The following is a 20106-nucleotide window of genomic DNA, read 5'->3' on the forward strand; positions in this document are numbered from 1 at the left end:
CAATTCTAAATTGTCTCTTTGAATTACTCATTTTTCCTTGGGTATCTCCCATATATACATGAGGTGTACATGTTAATAAACTTCTGCTTGTTTTTCTCTTGGAAACCTGTCTTTATTACAGTGGTCGCAGCCAAAAACTGACTTGTGACATTTGGCAGGCATGCCTTGTTATAGTATTCTATAGTATTCCTATCTGGGTTTCTTGAAATCCTGCTGTCTGCTTTTAAAACATAAAAAGACAGCTAAAATAATGCTTCCTAAGCAAAATCTTTCAAAGACTTATGTGTGATAGTTTTATGAATACTCAGGCAAGAGACATCTCTTGTGAAATGAAATTAGGAAAACAATTCCATACAATAGTATCAAAAGGAATAGTACTTAGGAATAAATTTAACAAAGTGAGTGCAAAACGCATACCCTAAAATTAGATTCTGATAAATTTTAGAAAGAAATTAAAGATCTAAAAAAGTGGAAAGCATGTTGAGAAAATTCAACATTGTTAAGATGGCAATATTTAAACTCTGTCAAAATCTGAAAGGCCTTTTTTGAAGAAATGAATAACTGACCCCCAAATTTGTCTGGAATTTAAAAGGACACAGAAGAACCAAAGCAGATTTGGAAGAAGAACAAAGTAAGAAGATTCATATTCCTCATTTTCTGAATTTCCTACAAAGCAACAGTAATCAAGACAGTGTGGGGCTGGCATAAAGATAGATACATAGATCACTGAAATAGAAATAAACCCATGCATCTAAGGTTAACTGATTTTGAGAAGATTACAAGACAATTCAGTCAGAGGAGGGTCTATTCAAAAATGGCACTGGGACAGGTGGGTGGCCACATGCAAAACGATGAGGTTAGATCCTTAGCTAACATCGTATGCAAAGTTAATATGAAATAGATCCAAAATCTAAATGTAAGTGTTAAAAGTATACAACTATTAGAAGAAAACATAGGGATGTACCTTCACGACATTGGATTTGACAGTTGATTCTTAGATATGACACCAAACACACAAGCAACAAGAGCAAATGATAAGTAAATTGAACTCCATCAAAATTCAGACTTTTTTGTGTGCCACAGAATGTAGTTAATAAAGCGAAAAGAGAAATCCCAGAATGGGATAAAATATTAGCAGATCGAGTATGTCATAACGGACTTTTATCTAGAATGTGTAATGAAATCTTATAACTCAAAAAAGACAAATAACCCAATTAAAATGATATTCCATTTATTCAAAGAAGATATACAACTGACCAATAAGTACAAGAAAAGGTACTTGGCATACTTATATAACAGGAAACACAAATTAAAACCATAATAAGATACTATTTCACACCTATTATGATAATTATAATCCAAAAGTCAGGTCACAAGTGTTGACAAGCATATGGAGAAATTGGAACCCTCTTATACTGCTGCTGAGAATGTAGAATGCTGCAGCCACTTTGGAAAACTCTTTGGCAGTTTTTAAAGTTGTTGAACATAGAGTTACCATATGACCCAGCAATTCCACTAGACACATATGCAACAGAGATGAAAACATATGTCCACACAAAAATTTGTACATGAATGTTTATAGCAGCATAATAGCCAAAATTTGGAAACACCCCAAATGTCCATCAACTGATAAATGGATTTTAAAATGAGGTATATTCATATAATGGAATACTATACAGCAATAAACAGGAGTGAAATATGAAGTTTGACACGTTACAACACAGATGAACCTCGAAATCACTCTGCTAAGTGAAAGATAGTCACAGTACATCACATATAATGGGATTCTATTGTACATGAAATGTCCAAAATAGGCAAATTGATAGAGCCAAAAAGAAGATTAGCCATTGTTTAGTGCTGGGCTGGATGGAGTGATAGGGAATGATAGTAAATAGGTACACTTTTTGAGGTAATGAAAATCTTCTAAAATTGTATTGATCATTGTACATATCTGTAAATATACTTAAAATAGTTGAATTATACATTTTAAATGGGTTAGTTATGTTATATGAATTATATCTCAGTAAAACTTTTAAAAATGAGCCTATTCAAGTGTGGATTTTTAAATTAAGGCATAGTGTACCTCTAAAACAAAATCAGACGTGTTTGATAGTATTCAGGGTTTAAAATATTACAAAATCCGTAAGAAAAGAGTTATAGCTAAGAGTAAGGCCCATGAAGTCTGCCTAGATTTCTATTCTAGTTTGACCCATTATTACTATATGATTCAGGCAAGTTATATAATCTGAAAGTTATTTAATCTGAGAAATGGGTGTAATAAAAGTACGCATGTCATAGGTTTATTAAAGAGATTAAGTGAGATCTGAAGTAAGTTCATGTTAGATTTCATACTTTCATAATTCTTATTGTTATTCGCTGACAACCCAGTGTTACCAACCTACTACAAGTTCATTTCTCATATGCACTGCTCCTGAAACAGATGTGATACAAACAGGTCCCAGATTCAAAGAACTGCTGAATTTCGTGGTGCAGAACACAAGCACATGAGAGTAGGTGAGGAAAGACAACAAGAGCTGGAATAAATAAGAAAGGTTGTCTAATGCATGTGAGAAGACCCAAGCTGGAGGAGGAGAAAGTGAATCTCAGGACAGAATGGCAAACTGAGAGGTAGGGATGGAAAGGAAGATATCACTAGTGGAATAGTGAAGAGATTGGGCAGGATGAAGATGCTGGAAAGAACATCTTTGAACAGGTAGGACTGAGCTCTGCTACACATGATAGGCTAAGATGTTTAGATACGCGGGGTATTAGTGGAATTTTTATCTTAACTTTGAAAATTGTGGTTTTCTTAGAGAAACAGGATTAGTTGCATATTGCCACCACTGGGTAACAGTTCTTATATTTGAGAGTTGTGTCAAATAACCACTTAGCCAAGTAGTGGTAATGTTTAGCTCTGTCTCCAGTGGGCTTTTAACCAAGAAGCAAAATCCCTATCTTAGAAAGAGGGGTCAAAGGAAAACTGCACCAGATGAATGGCTAAGGAAGACCTGACTCAGGACTTTTGCAATAGAGACTGAAGCTATTGCAACAGAAGAGAGAACCTGAATTCCGCTCTTCCAGAACAAACGGTGAGAGGGTTTTTAAGTGCTGTGGTGAACTAGCGGGAAAGCGCTGAGGGCTGATGGTGGGGAGCTGGCCTGGGTGATCAGGCTGCTGCGGTTACTAAGTCCCTCTTGCTGCTGTTAGGCCCCAGCTCTCCCAGAGACCAGGGGCTCCCTTCCTTGATGGTTACACGTCAGAGGGCCAGCTCCCAGGGCCCCGAGAAAGACACTCCAGGATTACAGAAGATCTGCATCTCAAAGGAGCAGAGAAACAATGTGCAATTCCAAGTTTCCTGAAGTCTATGCTCTGAGAAATAAGAGGTCAAGGGCCTGGAGTCAGGAGAAATCTTTCTAAAGGTTAGTCCAGCTGAGGGGAACATTAAGGCTCATCTTGGTCAAAGGATGCATATTTTAGAAATTCTGTCATGTGGAAACAGCCCTTGAATGCTGGTAACGCTTTGGAAATATATATGCATTTACGCAATGAATTATTTTTAAATCAAAAATGTTCTGGGTACAATTATATGCATTATAAACCAAAGGGAGGTCTTTCCTTCATTTTGTTTTCCTTTGGATCTCAAGGCCTTATTACTATTTTTTCCCTGTCAGAAAAGAACTATGACTTGAGGCTTTCCTTCTTCAGGCAATATTTTAATGCAGAATTGCGCTTTATGAGCTATGACAAGTCCCATTGAATTTCCATCTTCACTTCAGAAACTAAGTGGACTTTGAGGCTGCCTTTGTGCTGGTAATTAGGGCAAGTGAATGTGAATCTCAGTGTGTTGAAGTGGTAGCACATGTATTACTTTCTCTCTCAAATTCACCTTTATTCAAATGCAATATTCCACAACAGAGCATACTGAAAATTCAGAGCCTTGTGGATGACCCACACAATCATAGCATTAGTACCTAAACTTTGCATTTCTATGGTGCTCTATAATTTTTAATCACTTCCTCGTACATAATCTTATTTTGTCTTCCCAGTAACCACTGTGGTGGGGTTTACTACAGGCTTTTATAGTTGTCGTCCTGGAAATGGCAAGACTTGACTTTGAGGCTTTGGGCTCCTAGCTAAATATCTAGTTAGAAACTGAATACTTTTTTCAGATGTTGCTAATTAACTAGCATCAATTTCAAAATCATTATGCTCTTCTCTTTTTAAGTGATTAAATTAAGATATGGCATAGTATTTAATAAATTTCTATTTGTGATACAACTTTAAGAAGGCTTCAGAATAACTGAAGCCCATTAAATCAGTTGGGGCCTTCGACTATAGGCAAAAAAATAAAGATTATAATAAAACAAGATTAACAAAAGTACTCTTACCCTTCTTCTGAGACTGAAACTCAAGAATAGCCTACGGCATTGACAATGAGAAGAAATGTTTGAGAAAAAGCTGCATATGCTTAGCATATATTTCAGAAACTTTTTACATGTCTGGTCTAATGTAATAAATACCACTATGTCAATCTCTATCCAAAAGAAACTATTTAACATACTATGAATGTAGGCAGAAAAACATAACTTTTAGTACTTCAATCTGAAATAGACATCAAGTAAAATGTCCAAAAATTACATCTTTAGCTTGATCACTTATGTTTGAAGTATTTTTTGTCATCAGGCAACCTGCCCAGCCCCCTTCTCTCCACTACATGAATCCTTGTCAAAACTGCACACCAGCGGTGCGGCGCTGACAGCAGTGGGGGAGACCGTTCAAGATTGTGACCGTGATAGAATGTTCCCAGCTGCAGGTTTTGGTGCAAAACTGCCTCCAGATGGAAGGATAGCTCATGAGTTTGCTTTGGTAAGAACACGTGGCATGGACTGATACTTTGAAAAAAATATGTTGGATCTTTTCATTAGTTTGCTGCTTATGTTGTGATCACCCATGTAGCAAGTTTTTGTGACTATACATTCGGCTCAGCTTTGGTAAATGACTGGTTTAGGAGTGTGTGATTCATGGAAAAGAAGGACAGTTACATAGATTAGTAGTAAATCTACTTGAAGTGCCTCTGATTTATAAATACGGGTTCTATTCTGGTTATCTATTTCTGCGTATCAAACCTCCCTAAAACTTAAGAGGCATAAAACAATACCTTCCGTTGCAGTCATCATTTGTGGGTCAGGAATTGGGCAGACTACAGTGGGGGTGGTGCGTTTCTTTAAGACGTACGGGGCCTCACCTTGGATGGCTTGACTGGCTGGAGATAGCTGGAACTCCTCTACTGGAGCCATGTCTAGATTTCACTCTGGCTGTTGGTTAGATTCTTCAGTTCTCTCTCTGTCACATCACCTGAGCTCATACGTCTATTAAGGTGGTTCATTTGCTGTGTCTGACACCTAAGGATGGCTGACATAGCTGGGCTGCCTACACACCTTCCCTTTTTCTACATACAGCCTGTCCATGTGGTCACCACGGGTTTCATCATGGTGCAGTGGTCCCAAGGTAGTCAGATTTCTTACACAGCAGCCAACTTCTCCCAAAGCGAGTATTCTAAAAGGCTGGGGCAGAAACTGCAGGGTCCTTTATGCCATAGCCTTGGAAGTCCCAGAAAGTTATTTCTCCTAAATTCTCTTGGTCAAACAAGTCACTAAATTTAGCCCAGTTTCAAGGTAGGGGAAGTAACCTTCACTTCTCAGTGGGAGGGGCAGCAAAGAATGTGTAGCTGCCCTAAATTTACCATCTTTCAAAATGTCATTTCTTTTCAAATACAAAGGGTTAGTTATGGCTGGAATTAATTTTTTTCAAATGGGATGCAATAATTATGGCTATAGTTAATTATGGTTTCAGTATAACAGAAGAGATATGACTGGAATAAATATTTCTTAATTTAATGTTCAATTTACATAGACCTACTCCATACTACATGATTACAAATAAGCAATGTACTGATTTTTACCTTCAACATAAACCTCATATAGATAGTGCTGATAGGCCCAATCAATCTTACCCTCACTTGCATTTTCTGATGAAATAATGGGAAAAAATCAGTGTAGGAAAAATTTGGGGGTAAAATTTTAGCTTTTTGTAATAGAAATGTCTCCCTCCCCTGCCCTATGTATTATAAAAGTAAACTTCCATGCCCGAAACTTTTGTAGGTCTATTTTGTTTTTATTTTTCTTTACAAAAATAATGTATGACATTTTTTAGAAGTTCTGCAAGAAAAATAGGCAAAAATAAACAATAATATAATCATTTGTGAGAAATTACTGAGCATAAATCTGGTACTTTATACTCATTTCTTATATAATCCTCATAACGTTCTTAAGTGCTGGGTGTACCAGGACTGTCACAGCACACTATTCTACCAAGAGCCACTCATATCAAATACAGTGAAAAGAGTACCCCCAGGAGCTGTGTAACTTTGCTCAGCCACAGAATTTAGCCAGGTTTCCAGGCGACAGGACTTGGACCCGGATCAGTCTTATTTTTGAATCCATGCTCCTAAACACTACTAAACCACATTTTTTACAAGTACCTGTAATCCTACCTCTCACAAATGTGCTTTCTTAATACAATTATATATCACACACACATACACACACACACTCTCTCTCTCTGTCCCAGAAGCTTTTATATGATTAAACTTCATCGCCCCTAAATATATTTTAAAAGCTGTATTTTCACTTTTTTTCCTATATTTATTATGTTTTCTGTTCCATCACCCACACAATTTCAGGAAAGTTTGCTGGAGGGTTTCTTTCTTCTATGCAATCATTCACATGTTACAACCCCAATGTCATATAAAATGAGTATCTGTTGGGATTTTGTTACGATTTTTTAAATTCCCAGAGCTCTACCTATAAATAGTACATGGTATTGAGATCAGAATATAATTGCTTATTATTTCAAGTACATGTTCCAGGAAAAAATTTAATGTGAAAGTCTGTATACACTTAACATTTTCTCATGAAAACATAAGTAACCTAGACACCACTTTTAATGTCCCTAAAGTTTGTCTTAACCCAGTTGCAAATCCTATGAAATCCTGCCTTATTTTTAGATAAGCAAAAAGTATAAGGCTCATATCTTTCTGAATATGTAGCCAAAACTTGAAAAAAATACTGTACTTGGCTCAGGTTTTCAGTGTTGAAAGGCAATATGAAACCTCAGTTCTCTATTTGCAGGTTCTGGTACTTGGTTATCTCCCTATTGGACGTCATCAATGCTCTGCTTTTCATAACCTGGGACATAGACAAGATGCTGAAACACCCCTGGCACCCAGCGCTGACCCCAGTGGACTCTCCCGTGGGTCTCCACCTCCAGCAGACAGTGGTACATTGATGGCATTCTCTGAGTGTGACCCTTTAGCTCAGGATTTTTCACTATTTTTTATCCACAACCTATACTAAATTATGGATTTTATATCTTCAGTCTGGACCCACACAACTAACATAAATATGAAATAATGCGCTCCCAGGCCATCTCCCTCCGCCGACACCATGCTCACTCTCAAGCCCTGGAAGTGGCAACGTGTGTGTAAGAAGACGAGTCTGGCTCAGCACCGCGGAGCACGAATACCTACCGGGTCTTCTCCTCCTGCTGAGCTGCCGCCCCCCTTCTTGCCGCCGCCGCCGCCGCTCCGGGTCCTCCTCCTCCTCTCTCCCCCGCCTCTGGTGCCTCTGCTGTCCCTGCTGACTCTGGTGCCACATCTGGGTATTTTCAGGGAAAAACCCCAAGACAGTATTTTCAAGTGTCATACCATCCACATAAAAATTGAACTTCCAGAATTTACAAATTAATTATTCTGAGCGGATAAATTATACATTTTTTTCCAAAATCCAGTCTACAGCAGTTAAAAATTCATACAGTTACAACATAATATTTTCTGTTTACAATCTACCTATTTTCATAGCTTTTCCTACTACACATGATAAAGTTCTCATCATGGCTACCAAGGTTTGCAAACACACTATACTTAAAATATATTTAGCAGCATATAAAATTGGATTAAAAGGAAAAGAGGTACTGCTGTTAAATAAAAGTGAAAATAAAAGGTGATAATAGAAACAACTCCATAGGAAAATAGATCATAATGTATTTCTGTTAGGACATCAAAAACTTTCCCATCAGAGCATATGCACAGCACTAATGAAACAATTCAACAGCACTTTAGTCCTGAGCAGAGTACAGCTCGGCTGCAAAACTTTGGTTAATACAAGTAAACATGAACGTTTAACGCAAACTGTTTGACATTCTTTGTTAGTACATTAAGGTCAATTCCATTTCTGTACACCAGAAACAGACACATCTTGACTAACTATATACATCACTAAAAAGGCAAATAACTAAATAAGCCAAAGAGAAAACAGAGAGGAAAATAAAATAGTGGTGGTGTAGTGAGATCTGAGGTATGAGACGGTGTGGGGATGGGAAGGGGGCAGAGCGTCTCAGGACTGTAGGGCCATCTTGAGAGAGCAGAGCAGGAGGGAAGCTGAAGTTTCTGGCAGGTGTTCCGGATGACTTCATTCGGGCAATAAATGCTCACAGGGCCGGGTTCTCTGTGGGCTGAGACGTGCGTAAGTCTCACCTCCTTCGTGAGCCCTCTCGAGCAATGCAGACTCCGTTTTTGTTTTCCTTTCACAAAGGCAGTCTTCTGCTGCCGGGAGCAGTGACCCCAGCTCAGCCTGGAGGACATTCAGGTGAGCTTCAGCTCACTGGCTAGTGCTGGAGGAACAGCAGCGTCTGCCATCGACCTCTTCCCTGCAGGCGCGGCAGCGCCCATGCCAGCTGAGAATGAGCACAGCTACCTGTGCTCAGGCTTGAGCTCGGGTGGGGGCGGGGAGCGGTCCTCCACCCTTCTAGACTCATCTGGCTGGTCTAAGAATTAACCTGACATGAGGCAGACTAACAGGAGAAAAATAAAAATTGAATAACACGTGTACTTCCTTGGGAGACAGCCAGGGTAAACTGAGTGAACTCACCAAGAAGGCTGCAGCCCTCACCTTCAACATCCTCTTCAGCTGAAGACTAAAGAGGAAGCTGCAGGCAGCGGTCAGTTACAGAGGTCAGCTACATGGAATGCCCGGAGGAATGAGAAGTTCAGTTAGACAAGGGCCGGAAAGGTGTCACTTTGGTTTAGACGTGGGAGTCATCAGTGACTCGCTGCGTGGGAATGGAGGAAGGGAAGACACACCAGCATGGGTGGGGACAGACTGCTGGTGGGGAAGCAGGCAAATCCTTCAGGAAGTTTGTCGTCAGAAGTAAGACTGGTTCATAGGAGAGGGAAGAAACAGAGGGAGATGTTTACAGAGAGGGAAATTTGAAATCGTCACTGAGAAGGAAGAAGGTGCAAGTTAACTAAATAAAAGTAGTAGGATCGCTGGGCAGTGTGTGACTTTCTTCAGCAGCACTTAGATGCCTGGGGGGATGTAAGGGGGAAGAGTGATAGTCTGTTGTGCAGCTGGGAGTTTTGCCAAGTAAGCACACTGAAAAGACAGAAAAGGGAATAAAGGATCTAAGTAGGAGTTATTAAAAATTTAGCTCCTGGAAATTGTTGAGAAGGAGAGTATTTCCTTTATCATCTTACATTCAGTGATTGGGAACCTGCAAATTAAATTGACTAAAGAAGATTACTGTGAGAAAACAATAACGTATGAATACATGCAGGAGTTCACAAAGCAATGGGACTTGAAGGGGTGGCTAGAAGTGGGGGCTTATATGCAATTTAATAAGTGACAGGAAAAGGAGAAAGGCATTTTCTGAAAAACAAATGACTACTTGGTGAGAGGGGAGAGAAAGGGCACTTATGGTACAACAAGTGACATTTAGGGAAGATAGATAACGCCTTAGGAGAATGTATGGGAGAGATGGCATGTTTGGGACAACGTCCGTTTGAGTCTGGTGCTCGGAACTTGTCTCTAATTTTAAGACTGTTTCCAAAAAGTAAATAAATAGAGAAAGTGAAAAGCCTGACGCAGATTTCGTTTCTCCATGAGAAAACATCTGTGAATCAGTGTTTAAGGTGACATACAGAAAGCTTGATGGCACTGTAATGATTGTTGTGATCCATCAGAACACTGCAACAGCCACAGCAGATCCAAACGCTGTCCGTCTAAATCTTTAGGTCTATAGACAGTGATTAACGCTGGAAAATTCAAAAAAGCTATCAATCAACACGGCTCAATATCAACGACAAGTTCGGTGGGTGGCTGGGTGCTGTTTAAACAGCTGGCATCCGGGCTCAGTTTGAGTATATAATACTCCAAAGTGCTGGGTTTTATTCCCAAAATCTGCTTAAAAGTCAATGAGATGCAGAGAAACGTGGTTTAAAATACTACATCAATTTTAATCATGCCCATAGAATGCAAGTGTATTTTCCCTTAATGAACAGTATCAGTATCTTACATAACGGGAAGTAAATAAAATGTTAAGCGAACAGCCCAGCAGGTAAATATTTACTATTTATCTTGCAGATCATATAATTATTCTTCAAAATCTCCACATATTTTTCACGTGCTTTCGAAACCAGATCTGGACTTAGACTTGACTCGTCCATCAAGGCTATGAGAGAGTCTCTAGGACTTAGATTCAAGTTCAGTAGTAGCTGGAAAGAAAATGAAAGAATTAGATTCTTTACTTAAAATACTTCATAGGTAACTAAATGACAGTTTATTTTTTAAGAAAAGCTGAGACTCTTCTAAGTTTTAAGAAGAACGAAAAATACCTACACACGATTACAACACAAAATACAAGATTACTATTCTAGACTTTGCCCAGGGCTGCACGTTGAAATAACTGCTCCTGTGGCTAAGGATCAGAGCCCCCGGTTTTCTCATTCTTCATTCATTTACTCGGCAACCATGTACTAAGGCACTGTGACAAGCACTGGAATCACAAGATGAAGATGACAGAGTCCACCCTGAAAAATCATGTACCGTAAACTGGAAAACTAAACAGGCAATTTCGGTACAGACATAAATGCCATGACAGGTATAAAAGAGGGCACAGTTGGAACACTCAGAAGGGACGTCCAGCTTTGTGTCAATTTTGTCCCCACTTTCGTGGCCATGATGTGTAAGCAGATACCCAAAGGAGGAGGAGAACGTGTGGGAGGGAGAGGCAAGAAGCAAACACAAAGAGCGGAGGCAGGAAGGGCGCCCACTGAGCCGGACGCAGTCGGACCAGCCGCTGGAGCCAAGGGGCAGGGCAGGGGAGGAAAGAGATACAGCTGAGGCCTTTGGCAAGAGCCAGATCGATGTGGGTGTTTTTCTTCCAAGCTAAGGAATTTGGAATTTTTCCTGAGGGCAAAAGGTTAACCCCTGACAAAGTGAATGACAGGAAATTAATTGTCATCCACCAGGGGACAGGTACATGAACTGTGATTGCTTGAGTCTGGGTTTTTGGCCTCAGTCACTACCAAACTCGAGAAGCTGATGACCTCCATGCTTTCTGAGAACAGGTCCGTGTGCAGGTGACAGGCCCACGGGGACAGCAGAAGAGGAAGGGCACAGCCAGAAACAGAGAGAGAACACAGACTTCCTGAGATTTTTTTTAAAGCTATGGATCATGACGAATAAATGAGTAGTAAGTACACTTATCATTATGAATGAAATTGTGCTTTCACATTTCTCATTAGATGTGTGTAAGAAAAAAATTTAACATAGTATCTGTTATTCAAACAATAGAAAGAGGTGCCATTTACTGTTTACAGTGCATTTTGGAAACCAATGTCTAAATTTAATTCAGAAATGTTGGCAACATACCTTCTTTTAATTCTCTATCTGTATTATTCTCCAACTACTTCCGCATCTGAAATAAGTCAAATATTATTTTTAATGTGTAAGTTAAACAAGAAACACTATCATAGGATTGACAGCTAGCTTATGAAATGTGGCCTTTAAATAAATACTTTTAGGGACTTCACCTAACTTGAGGATTGCTTAAATAGAAAAAATAATCACAGAAATAAAATCAAATAAATTCCTACTTACTTTGATTTTAGATAATAGAGAACATATATATGTAAGGCTATTTAGATTCCCCTGATGGAAAGCACAATAAACGCTGCCCTGTCAGATACACAAAATCTCAGAGGGCGATGCCCAATCTCATTAGCACAAAGAGTTTAAACAATTCAAGTCATGTTCTACACTGAATGCATTACTCTGCAGTTCTCAGAAAAACTGCCCTTTATAAAAGTTTAGTTTTTTTTAACGTTAATGGATTTTTCCTTAAAATGAGCTTTCCATTCCTGCACTTTTAGAAAACGAAAATTTTAAGGTCTGTTCTTGCTAATGTTTTTAGCACAGAATCGTAGAAGCATAAAATGAAGAAAAGTGTTCTGTTATAATGTCAAGTGAAAATTCTACTGGCAAACAAGTTAAGCAAATGTATTTTGCTCTGTCTATGACTAAAATATTCATACCAGAAAATCTGCTTGAAGAAAAGAAAAGGAGAGGGTAGCGACAGTTTCAACAGTTGGTTTCTGATTCACAACTTCCTAGAGTTAGAAATAAGGAAAACAATACATAATTCTTTAAATGTAACTTTGTTTCCATTCTAGAAATTAGGGCCAACTTTTTGAAACTTAATTAGTTACGTATTTAATTATGAAATGTGTGGGGACATTTCAAACTACAAATGTCCCCACCTAGAGTGTTCTTTTAAAAACCTTATAAAAGTCACCCGCTCACTAAACAGGGTCTAAACTAGTCCACCAGACATAATAAACACTGCGGTGGTAACAGCGACACGAGAGCCGAGGCCTTTGTAAATGTTAGGTGCAAAGACAAAATTTGGGGCTACCATTTGCCAGTATTTTCAGAGACTGTTTTCCGTAACACTGTCTGACAAGAGCATTCTACAGAGGCCTTCTACCATCAACAATGTGACAACAGTGCCAGGTGGGTCCTGTGAAGTGAAAAACGCCTAACAGATGAAGGGAGAAGACTTTACTGAAATAATTCATATAACCGTTAATAAACACTACGCAAAATGTAGATCACACTTTCACATGAGCTGAATGTAAGATTACTATCTTTTCCTCTACAAAGCTATTTTCCTAAATAGGTACTTCTGGGACCTTTATGTTTATTTCTAGGTGAGGACCCCCATGTCCAGATGGTGGAAGTGGTCTGAAGTCCAACATTAATAAGGAGAAGGCACCTGCAGTTTTCCTTAAACATTTCCATTTAACAAAAACACAGAAAGGTGAGAAAATTATACACAGGAAGACAATGTATCAGCAAGTTTTAATTCTAATGGTTTTTAATTAGGAGCATTCTCTCCTAACTGGCAGTTTGCAGACTATGTCCCATAGAAATGGAAGGTCCCACTGGGGACACTGCAGGATTGAGGTCAAAACTGAGGTCACAGGCTTGCAGATAATGCTGCCCTCTCTTTCTGAGATCAATTTGATAAAAACACACTTGCCACACACGTATACACGCACCTTCATTTCCAAAGTGAATATGTTCTTAGATTATTGATACTTTTCAGTTAATATTTGGTACCATTTTTATTTTAAATGTTATAAACATAAGTACAATTCCAGAAATGAAATAAAATCAAGTCATTTAACTGCTTTCATTCATTATCCTGTTGTAAATAGGTTAACGTATGAAGGAAATGACACTTGTCAGTTTGTAACTATTAAATGCATGTATTTTGCTGCAGAGAAAGGAAATGAGAAAGTATTTGTTGATCAAGGAGCTAAAAAATTAAGTACAGAGAAAAAAGTGAATGAAAGAAAAAGAACTGGAAGAAGTTGAGTGATTGTCTTTCAAAAGATAACACGCTTCCTCATTTGTCCATTCAGACAAAATGAAATGAGGGCAGGAGGGAGTCCACAGGGCAGAGAGCTGATAGCAGAAACAAGGTTACTGAACTCTGCCTCTGCCTTATGAGAAGTGAGCTTAACTACTGTGATAGTTTGATTAGAATTAAAATTCACAGTGGATGTGCCCTGCCTTGGAAGACTTCTTTTAAAAGAAACATGACCAGATTCTGCTGAGACGCAGTGCTGTGTCATGTCAAAAGTTAAAGTCTTAGGAATGTTAATCGTTTTAGCTCTGGTGCACTGCTATAATTCCATTTAGAAAAAGGGCTGCTAAACTGAATGGACACTTGAGAAATTTAAGTTACTTAAATAAATCATTAGAAAATGTTTGAAAGTGTCAGTAATACACCAAAAGTCCAAAATCAATGAGTGTAAAATTTAGTCTTCCTATTTAAAATAGATCTGAAGGACATTTATTAACTATTGTGGCCATGCTTCACGTTAGGCATACCAATACTAAAACACTCTTGAACACAAAATAATCTTTAAAACAGAGAAATTTTGTCTGTTATAATACTGTCTGGAATCCATTTTTAAGTTTTCAGTTCTCAGAAAAAAATTCTATGTGCAAGAAAATCTAACAGTGATGTATCTGCTCAGGCTAATTTTAACTTTTTGCATTTTATAGTAATATAATTAAATAACACAATTGAGTAAAATTGTAAAATTGCTTCTGACATGTAGGACAAAACAGCCCAGAAATAAACTAGAATGTGAAATCTGAGGGTAAAAATCAGCAAAACAGATACGGGGTCCATCTGTCACCGCTACAACGATGTCACGTGACAAGGCTATACTTCATTCAGTGGTAAGAGAGGCAATAAACCCAAGTGTTATGAACTGGAAAAAACTTGCTTCGACAACCAGCACGACTGAAGTCACAGACTTAGAGCAGCACTTCTGTCAAGTTAGAAAAAAATGCTGAGAAGGCTGGAACTTCACAGTAGGAACAGTCCAAAATGTTAAAACCTTGCACATAAAGGAGAATGTTAAATTCAACCGCAATGCCATTTTTAACATTTTGCTTTCTAGAACCATAGCTGAAAAGCTGTGGAAGTCTGTTGTTTTGTTAAGCCCCATGCAAAAACCCATCCCTTCCTGTCATTTTAAACAGTATGTTCACACCTCTCATAGCATTTATGTTTTCCCAGCAGAAATAATTACATCCCTAGCAATTCCACAAGGCACCTTCTTTCTCTAAGTCTGACTAAGAAATCTGTAAGCAGTAAATGTACAGTAACTCCTGTGAGGCGCCCGGCAGTGCTGAGGGAGACGTTTCTCTGCACCCGGACAGAGCGGGACTTGTTAACCTCCCTGCTAAACCTAGCATGATTCGACCCCACGGCCCCACAGAACTACGTGTACCTCGGAACTACAACACTGAGGTTAAAATAAATCATTTTCCAGTGTATCTAGAAGTACTAAAACATAGACACCTCTTTCCCCAAAAAACATTAAAGGAGAAAACTGTCCTCAGGAGCTTTCTCTTGCATTGCTTTTGCACTCACACTCTTCCACCATCATCCTGCAAAGTGACACAATGTCGATTTTTTGGTGACAACTAATGAAAACATTTCGAGTTTGCATCATGCTTAGCCACTGGCAGAAGTGTTAGCCATGCATTTTTTTTTTTTTTTAACACCACGCAGTCCGGTTTCATGACTCTGAAGCACTTAGACTCAATTTACCCACAACACTGTCTACGAAACCTGAGCTTTATTCTTCTTTGATTTATTATGACACGAAGCCAAGTGAGAAGAAATGGGTTGAGACCTCACATAACAAGGGCCCGTGTTACCCTTCTCTGCATCAAGAAGATCATGAAAACACCATCAAACCATAAACCAACGCACACCGCTTTAAATGGCTATTTTAACAACGATACACAATGAAAACTGGTTGTAATTTAAAGACTCACTATCGTTGAAACCTCGGCATTCCTGCAGGTGAGGGCAAGACACAGACATAAGTGAACTTCTTGTTAAAAATTGAAGTATTTGCTTTCCTTGACTACGTATTTAGAAATGTTCTACAACTGCTCAGTAAGACATTTTATAACAATTAAAATAACAATGCTAGAAGTAAAATAGCAATTAAGGATGTACTCTTACAGAAGAAAATGATAAAAATTTTAAACTTAAAAATGGAACTTAATATTTTTAGTGTTACTAGTTTATTGAATTCATAAAAAGAATTTATCTTGGATTCCTTTAAATAAAAAGCATCCGCATGTGGTTAAGTAGCTCAATGCCAATCATTTACTTATGCTTAGGGGTAGAAAAACTGGGCTGCAGGAAAACTTGAAAATTACTATCAACCAATGCCAAAACGAAATCAATCAGAAACTAAGCCAATCGATGGAAAGTGGATCTCTAGTTATTTGGCACTAATACTTAACTTCTAAAATAGAATTTAAAATGGAGCTTTTTAAGAAATTTAACATTTGTCAGTTTAGTTGCATCTATTGAATAAAGTTAATGACATGTATCTCTTGAAAACTACAAGTCCAGGGACTTTAAAAAATTATAAAATTTGTCTCCTTTCTTTATTAGCACAATTAACTATGGCTTCTACTTAGTGTGCATCAGTCAAAGAAACAACTCAGAATTTCATCAAATTAAAAACAAGAAGTGTATCAGAAATCTGAAACCCAAGGAAAAAAAGATAATATAACTAACCCGGAACAAGGGAACGCTCAAGTTAGTTGAAGGGTCGGAAAAAGTCCTGAAGCGCCTTCTTCGAGTAGGACTCCTTTTGGCCTCCACGCTAGTACCTGCAGCAGAAGGCGGTGCGCCAACAGGCCTTGCAGGAATAAAGCCTGGGAAAGAGCTCTTGTGCTGTCTCTCCAGCAGAAGCTTAGTGCTCACCTCGGCCAGCCTCTCATTAACCCTGCGAGGATCACAAAACACAGATTTCATTCATTTCATTTTCTTCCTAAGTGATGTGTATTTTTTAAGTTGCTATAATAGTAAACAGATTGTCCCATTAAACTGCGTTTTAACACCAAAAATACGTCAGCGAAGATCTACTGTAAACAAGTACAGTTTAATACTGTCCTAAAGAAGGATGTACGTTCCTCGGGGGGGGCGCTTAACTAACAAGTACTTCAAAGTGGGGAGAGTCAGAGATGGAGACGCCCCTACAGAGGACCCCCACTGCCTTCTGCACCGGCTGCATCTAGACATACTCACCCTCAGTAAACCAGTTTAGAAATAAAAGATAAACCATTCCTCAAAGCCATTTTCAAGCATTTGCTTTCACCCCCCTTATATACACATTTCACTCATTACCTGGGAGAAAGGAAGCATGCGGCACTGAGCAACAGTTTAGAGCCACCACCTCTGGGGGGCACCAGGCGGCACAGTCGATGGTGGGAAAGAACTCCGACAGCGCCAGGGGCAATTTCAAGTGTCCCCCAATTTCCCAAAGCTCACTTTGGTACTTCGCTTTTACCAGAGGCCTACATCAGCACCTGTTTTCCATAATCAAACTCTCAAGCGGATTTTCACTTTTATGGAAAAAAAGCAAAAAGCCAGAATAGCGCTGGGTGTTTGTTTTAGCCCGAGCAATCAGAGGGGCAACGAGCGCCCCGAGCAGCGAGAGGGGCCCCACCGAGCTCCTTCCCCAGAATCACACTCAGTGTCCCGGCATCACGCCGCCACGGCTTAGGACCGTGTCCGTGAGCGCCTGTGCTTTATGCATATTTATTTCATGCATCCACCAGCAAGATGTGTCCTAAGGTAACTGCCTCTTTGCTTTACATTGACAACTTTCATAGGAACGCTCTACTTTTGGATAGCGGGGAGACCTGTAGCTTGTAACACTGCTAGTCAGGCACCGGAGGTGGGACCCGCCCTTTCTGTCTCCCACACACCCCCTCGGGCAGGCCACCACATTCTTCTTAGCCACTTTGTGAACCACTATGCTGCCCTTCACCCCTATGTGAAGTTCCCCCTATTCCCCAAGCATGCCTTTGTATAGCGAAGACAAACTTAGAAGGGTACAGTACTTCGTCTCAGGGTGCCCACGAGCGGTGACACCAAATATCACAATCAAGAACGTAAATTCACCAAACACCAGCATGGGCCCCTTGGGTTTACGTTGTGCTCTTCCAAAACACAGTTAATTTTAAACTCATTAACATTTCTATTTATGGGAATTCCAGCTAGAAATTTGTGATAATATGGCTGTCTAAATTACAAAGTTTGCAAAACCCCTAGCTTAAAGACTAGATCAGGTTAAATATATGCAAATATAAAAAATAAAGTCGTGTAAAAGCAACAAAAGGCAGGGAGATGCAAAGTGCCCTGGACGGACATTTTAAAGGGGAATTCATTTGCTAACATCATTTCCCCAAATTACACTATCTAGTTAGTTTTCACTTGTTGCTCACCTCATGAACCTGGCTCAGTAAGAATTATGCCTTAGAGGCAAATTAATGACCGGAGTTATTTTCTATAATTCTACGTTTTGACTTACGAGGTAAGTTCACTTGCCAAAGACTTTCTATTTTCTAGCTCTTGCAGGTACACTTGTTTGTATTTTTCCACTTTGTTTTCATTAGAATCGCTTTTAAGTTCAGGCTCCAGATCTTTAACTCTGGGTTCCGTTTGACTAACTGAAGCACGCTTATACTCTCAACACGTTTTCTTGAAATCCTGCTTGTGCCTAAAGCAAATTAAAAGGATACAACTTTAAAAATAATTATAACCTGAGTAATTACAGTCTATTTGTTCCCTTTAGTTTTGAGTCAATGACTCAGAGAGCAATTTTAAGTGTGAGAAAAAAGCTGAATGTTAAACTACTTATCATCAATGTCAAGTGAATTACATCTGAATTACAAAATTAAAGTTGAATCACTCTTATATTAGTACTCATGTAATGTGATAGTTCAAAGAATAAAAGGATCAATTTAAAATTTTAAAAGTTGAACAATACAACTTAACAGCAATCCCCCAGTGTGGCACAGTATTTACATCACAATATATTCTTCTCCTCCTAGTAGTCTTGACTTACACCAATTGGTCTTAAAAATGATTCTCTAGTGAGAATTGTTCTGAAGGATCAATTTAGTGATAGTGATGATGGAAACTGAATTATTTAAAGGGAGTAACAAATGCGGCCTTCCTTCCAGAAATCTACAAAACCAACTGCTATATGGGAAGTAGAGGAAACACATAAAATGTACACATCAGAACTGTAATTCTCAGCAAAGTGAGTTAGAGCACGTTAGAGATCAGTGTCTCACCTGTAAAAACTGGCTGATTTCTATTACTTTCTCTACTACATCATGTCTTGCTTGCTCTTCAGTTTCCTGTCTGTGCTGCACAGCTCGCCTGAGTTCTTTCAGTGCTTCTACTGCATCCCGTCTTGCTTGCTCTCCAGGCTCCCGTTTGTAATGCTCCACTTGGCTGCGTTTTACTGGGTTCATTTCGAGGTGACGTCTCAGATTTACTGCTTCTTCCTCCAACTTCTTCTTCTCCTCCTCTAGTGCTTCACATTTCCTTTGCATCTCTTTCACAGGTAATAGGGTAATAACTCCTTTAGAAGAAGCTGAGTTTCTGCACTCAGATGGAGAACTACTGAAGATGTAGACTCCTCTTTTGCTGGAAGATCAGTATTCTGCATGAAAAAGATAAAATTGTTTGGTAATGATGTTAGCAGACTGAGAACAGCCTAACTCTAACCCAGCATCAAAGGTTGAAATAAATTCAGTTACAATAAAGTGGCATATCTACCTAGTGGAATGGAGAAACTCAAATTACTCAGAAAATCAAGAAAAAAAGTTCAAACCACCAAGAGTCACAAAAATATACTGTTTATTTTCATCATCTTTGTTATACATTTGTACTTGATTTTACAATCTTATTTTCTGTAGTTGTTTCATGTCTTTCCTACATAAAATGACTACAAGTCACCTCTTAGTAGAAAGTCTCTTACCCCTTCCTTCCGCAAGTCTCAACTCTTCATGATTTTTAAAGTTTAGGGAGATCATATTGAGTTACTTAGGGCTGAATTCATAAATGCCTCCCAAAACAAGACTTTGAAAAAAAGACTGCAATTAATACATCTTACAAATATGGATTCTAATGCCATAAGCCTTTCTCTGAAATACAAATATTTTATGCTAGTTTGAATTGCATGCCAAGGAGCAATGAATGATTCACAGAGTTAAGGAGAAATCCATCTCCTAGTGTAGTGGTTTAGTAAGATGACCCATACATTTTTCTAAACACACAAAAAAGCCTTAATTCTTGTAATCC

General features: G+C 38.8%; 1 protein-coding gene and 1 long non-coding RNA gene across 5 annotated transcripts in view; one reads left to right on the top strand and one right to left on the bottom strand.

Annotated features, from left to right (window-relative positions):
* The first annotated feature begins 2785 nt into the window (after positions 1-2785).
* LOC141577050 (uncharacterized) lies at positions 2786-7574 on the top strand. 2 transcript variants are annotated; one of them, XR_012505483.1, is made up of 4 exons: positions 2786-3089; positions 4684-4866; positions 7191-7338; positions 7438-7574. It is a non-coding gene; the product is annotated as an uncharacterized LOC141577050 (long non-coding RNA). The 2 variants fall into 2 exon arrangements; XR_012505482.1 differs by lacking the exon at positions 2786-3089 and adding an exon at positions 3279-3419.
* Positions 7575-7773: 199 nt separating this feature from the next.
* LOC141577048 (ankyrin repeat domain-containing protein 26-like) overlaps positions 7774-20106 on the bottom strand; it is a 28933-nt gene continuing 16600 nt past the window's right edge. For 2 of the 3 annotated variants that reach the window (XM_074360310.1, XM_074360308.1), the window contains exons 9-13: positions 19092-19465; positions 18323-18511; positions 16522-16732; positions 11769-11814; positions 7774-10609 (exon numbers count right to left, since the gene is read on the bottom strand). In XM_074360310.1, the coding sequence (XP_074216411.1) occupies positions 19361-19465 (105 nt within the window). In that variant the 3' untranslated portion in view covers positions 7774-10609; positions 11769-11814; positions 16522-16732; positions 18323-18511; positions 19092-19360. The remainder of the gene's footprint in view (positions 10610-11768; positions 11815-16521; positions 16733-18322; positions 18512-19091; positions 19466-20106) is intronic. The other variant, XM_074360309.1, reaches the window with a different exon arrangement.

The sequence above is a fragment of the Camelus bactrianus genome, unplaced genomic scaffold (assembly GCF_048773025.1).
Source record: "Camelus bactrianus isolate YW-2024 breed Bactrian camel unplaced genomic scaffold, ASM4877302v1 HiC_scaffold_97, whole genome shotgun sequence".
NCBI lineage: Eukaryota > Metazoa > Chordata > Mammalia > Artiodactyla > Camelidae > Camelus > Camelus bactrianus.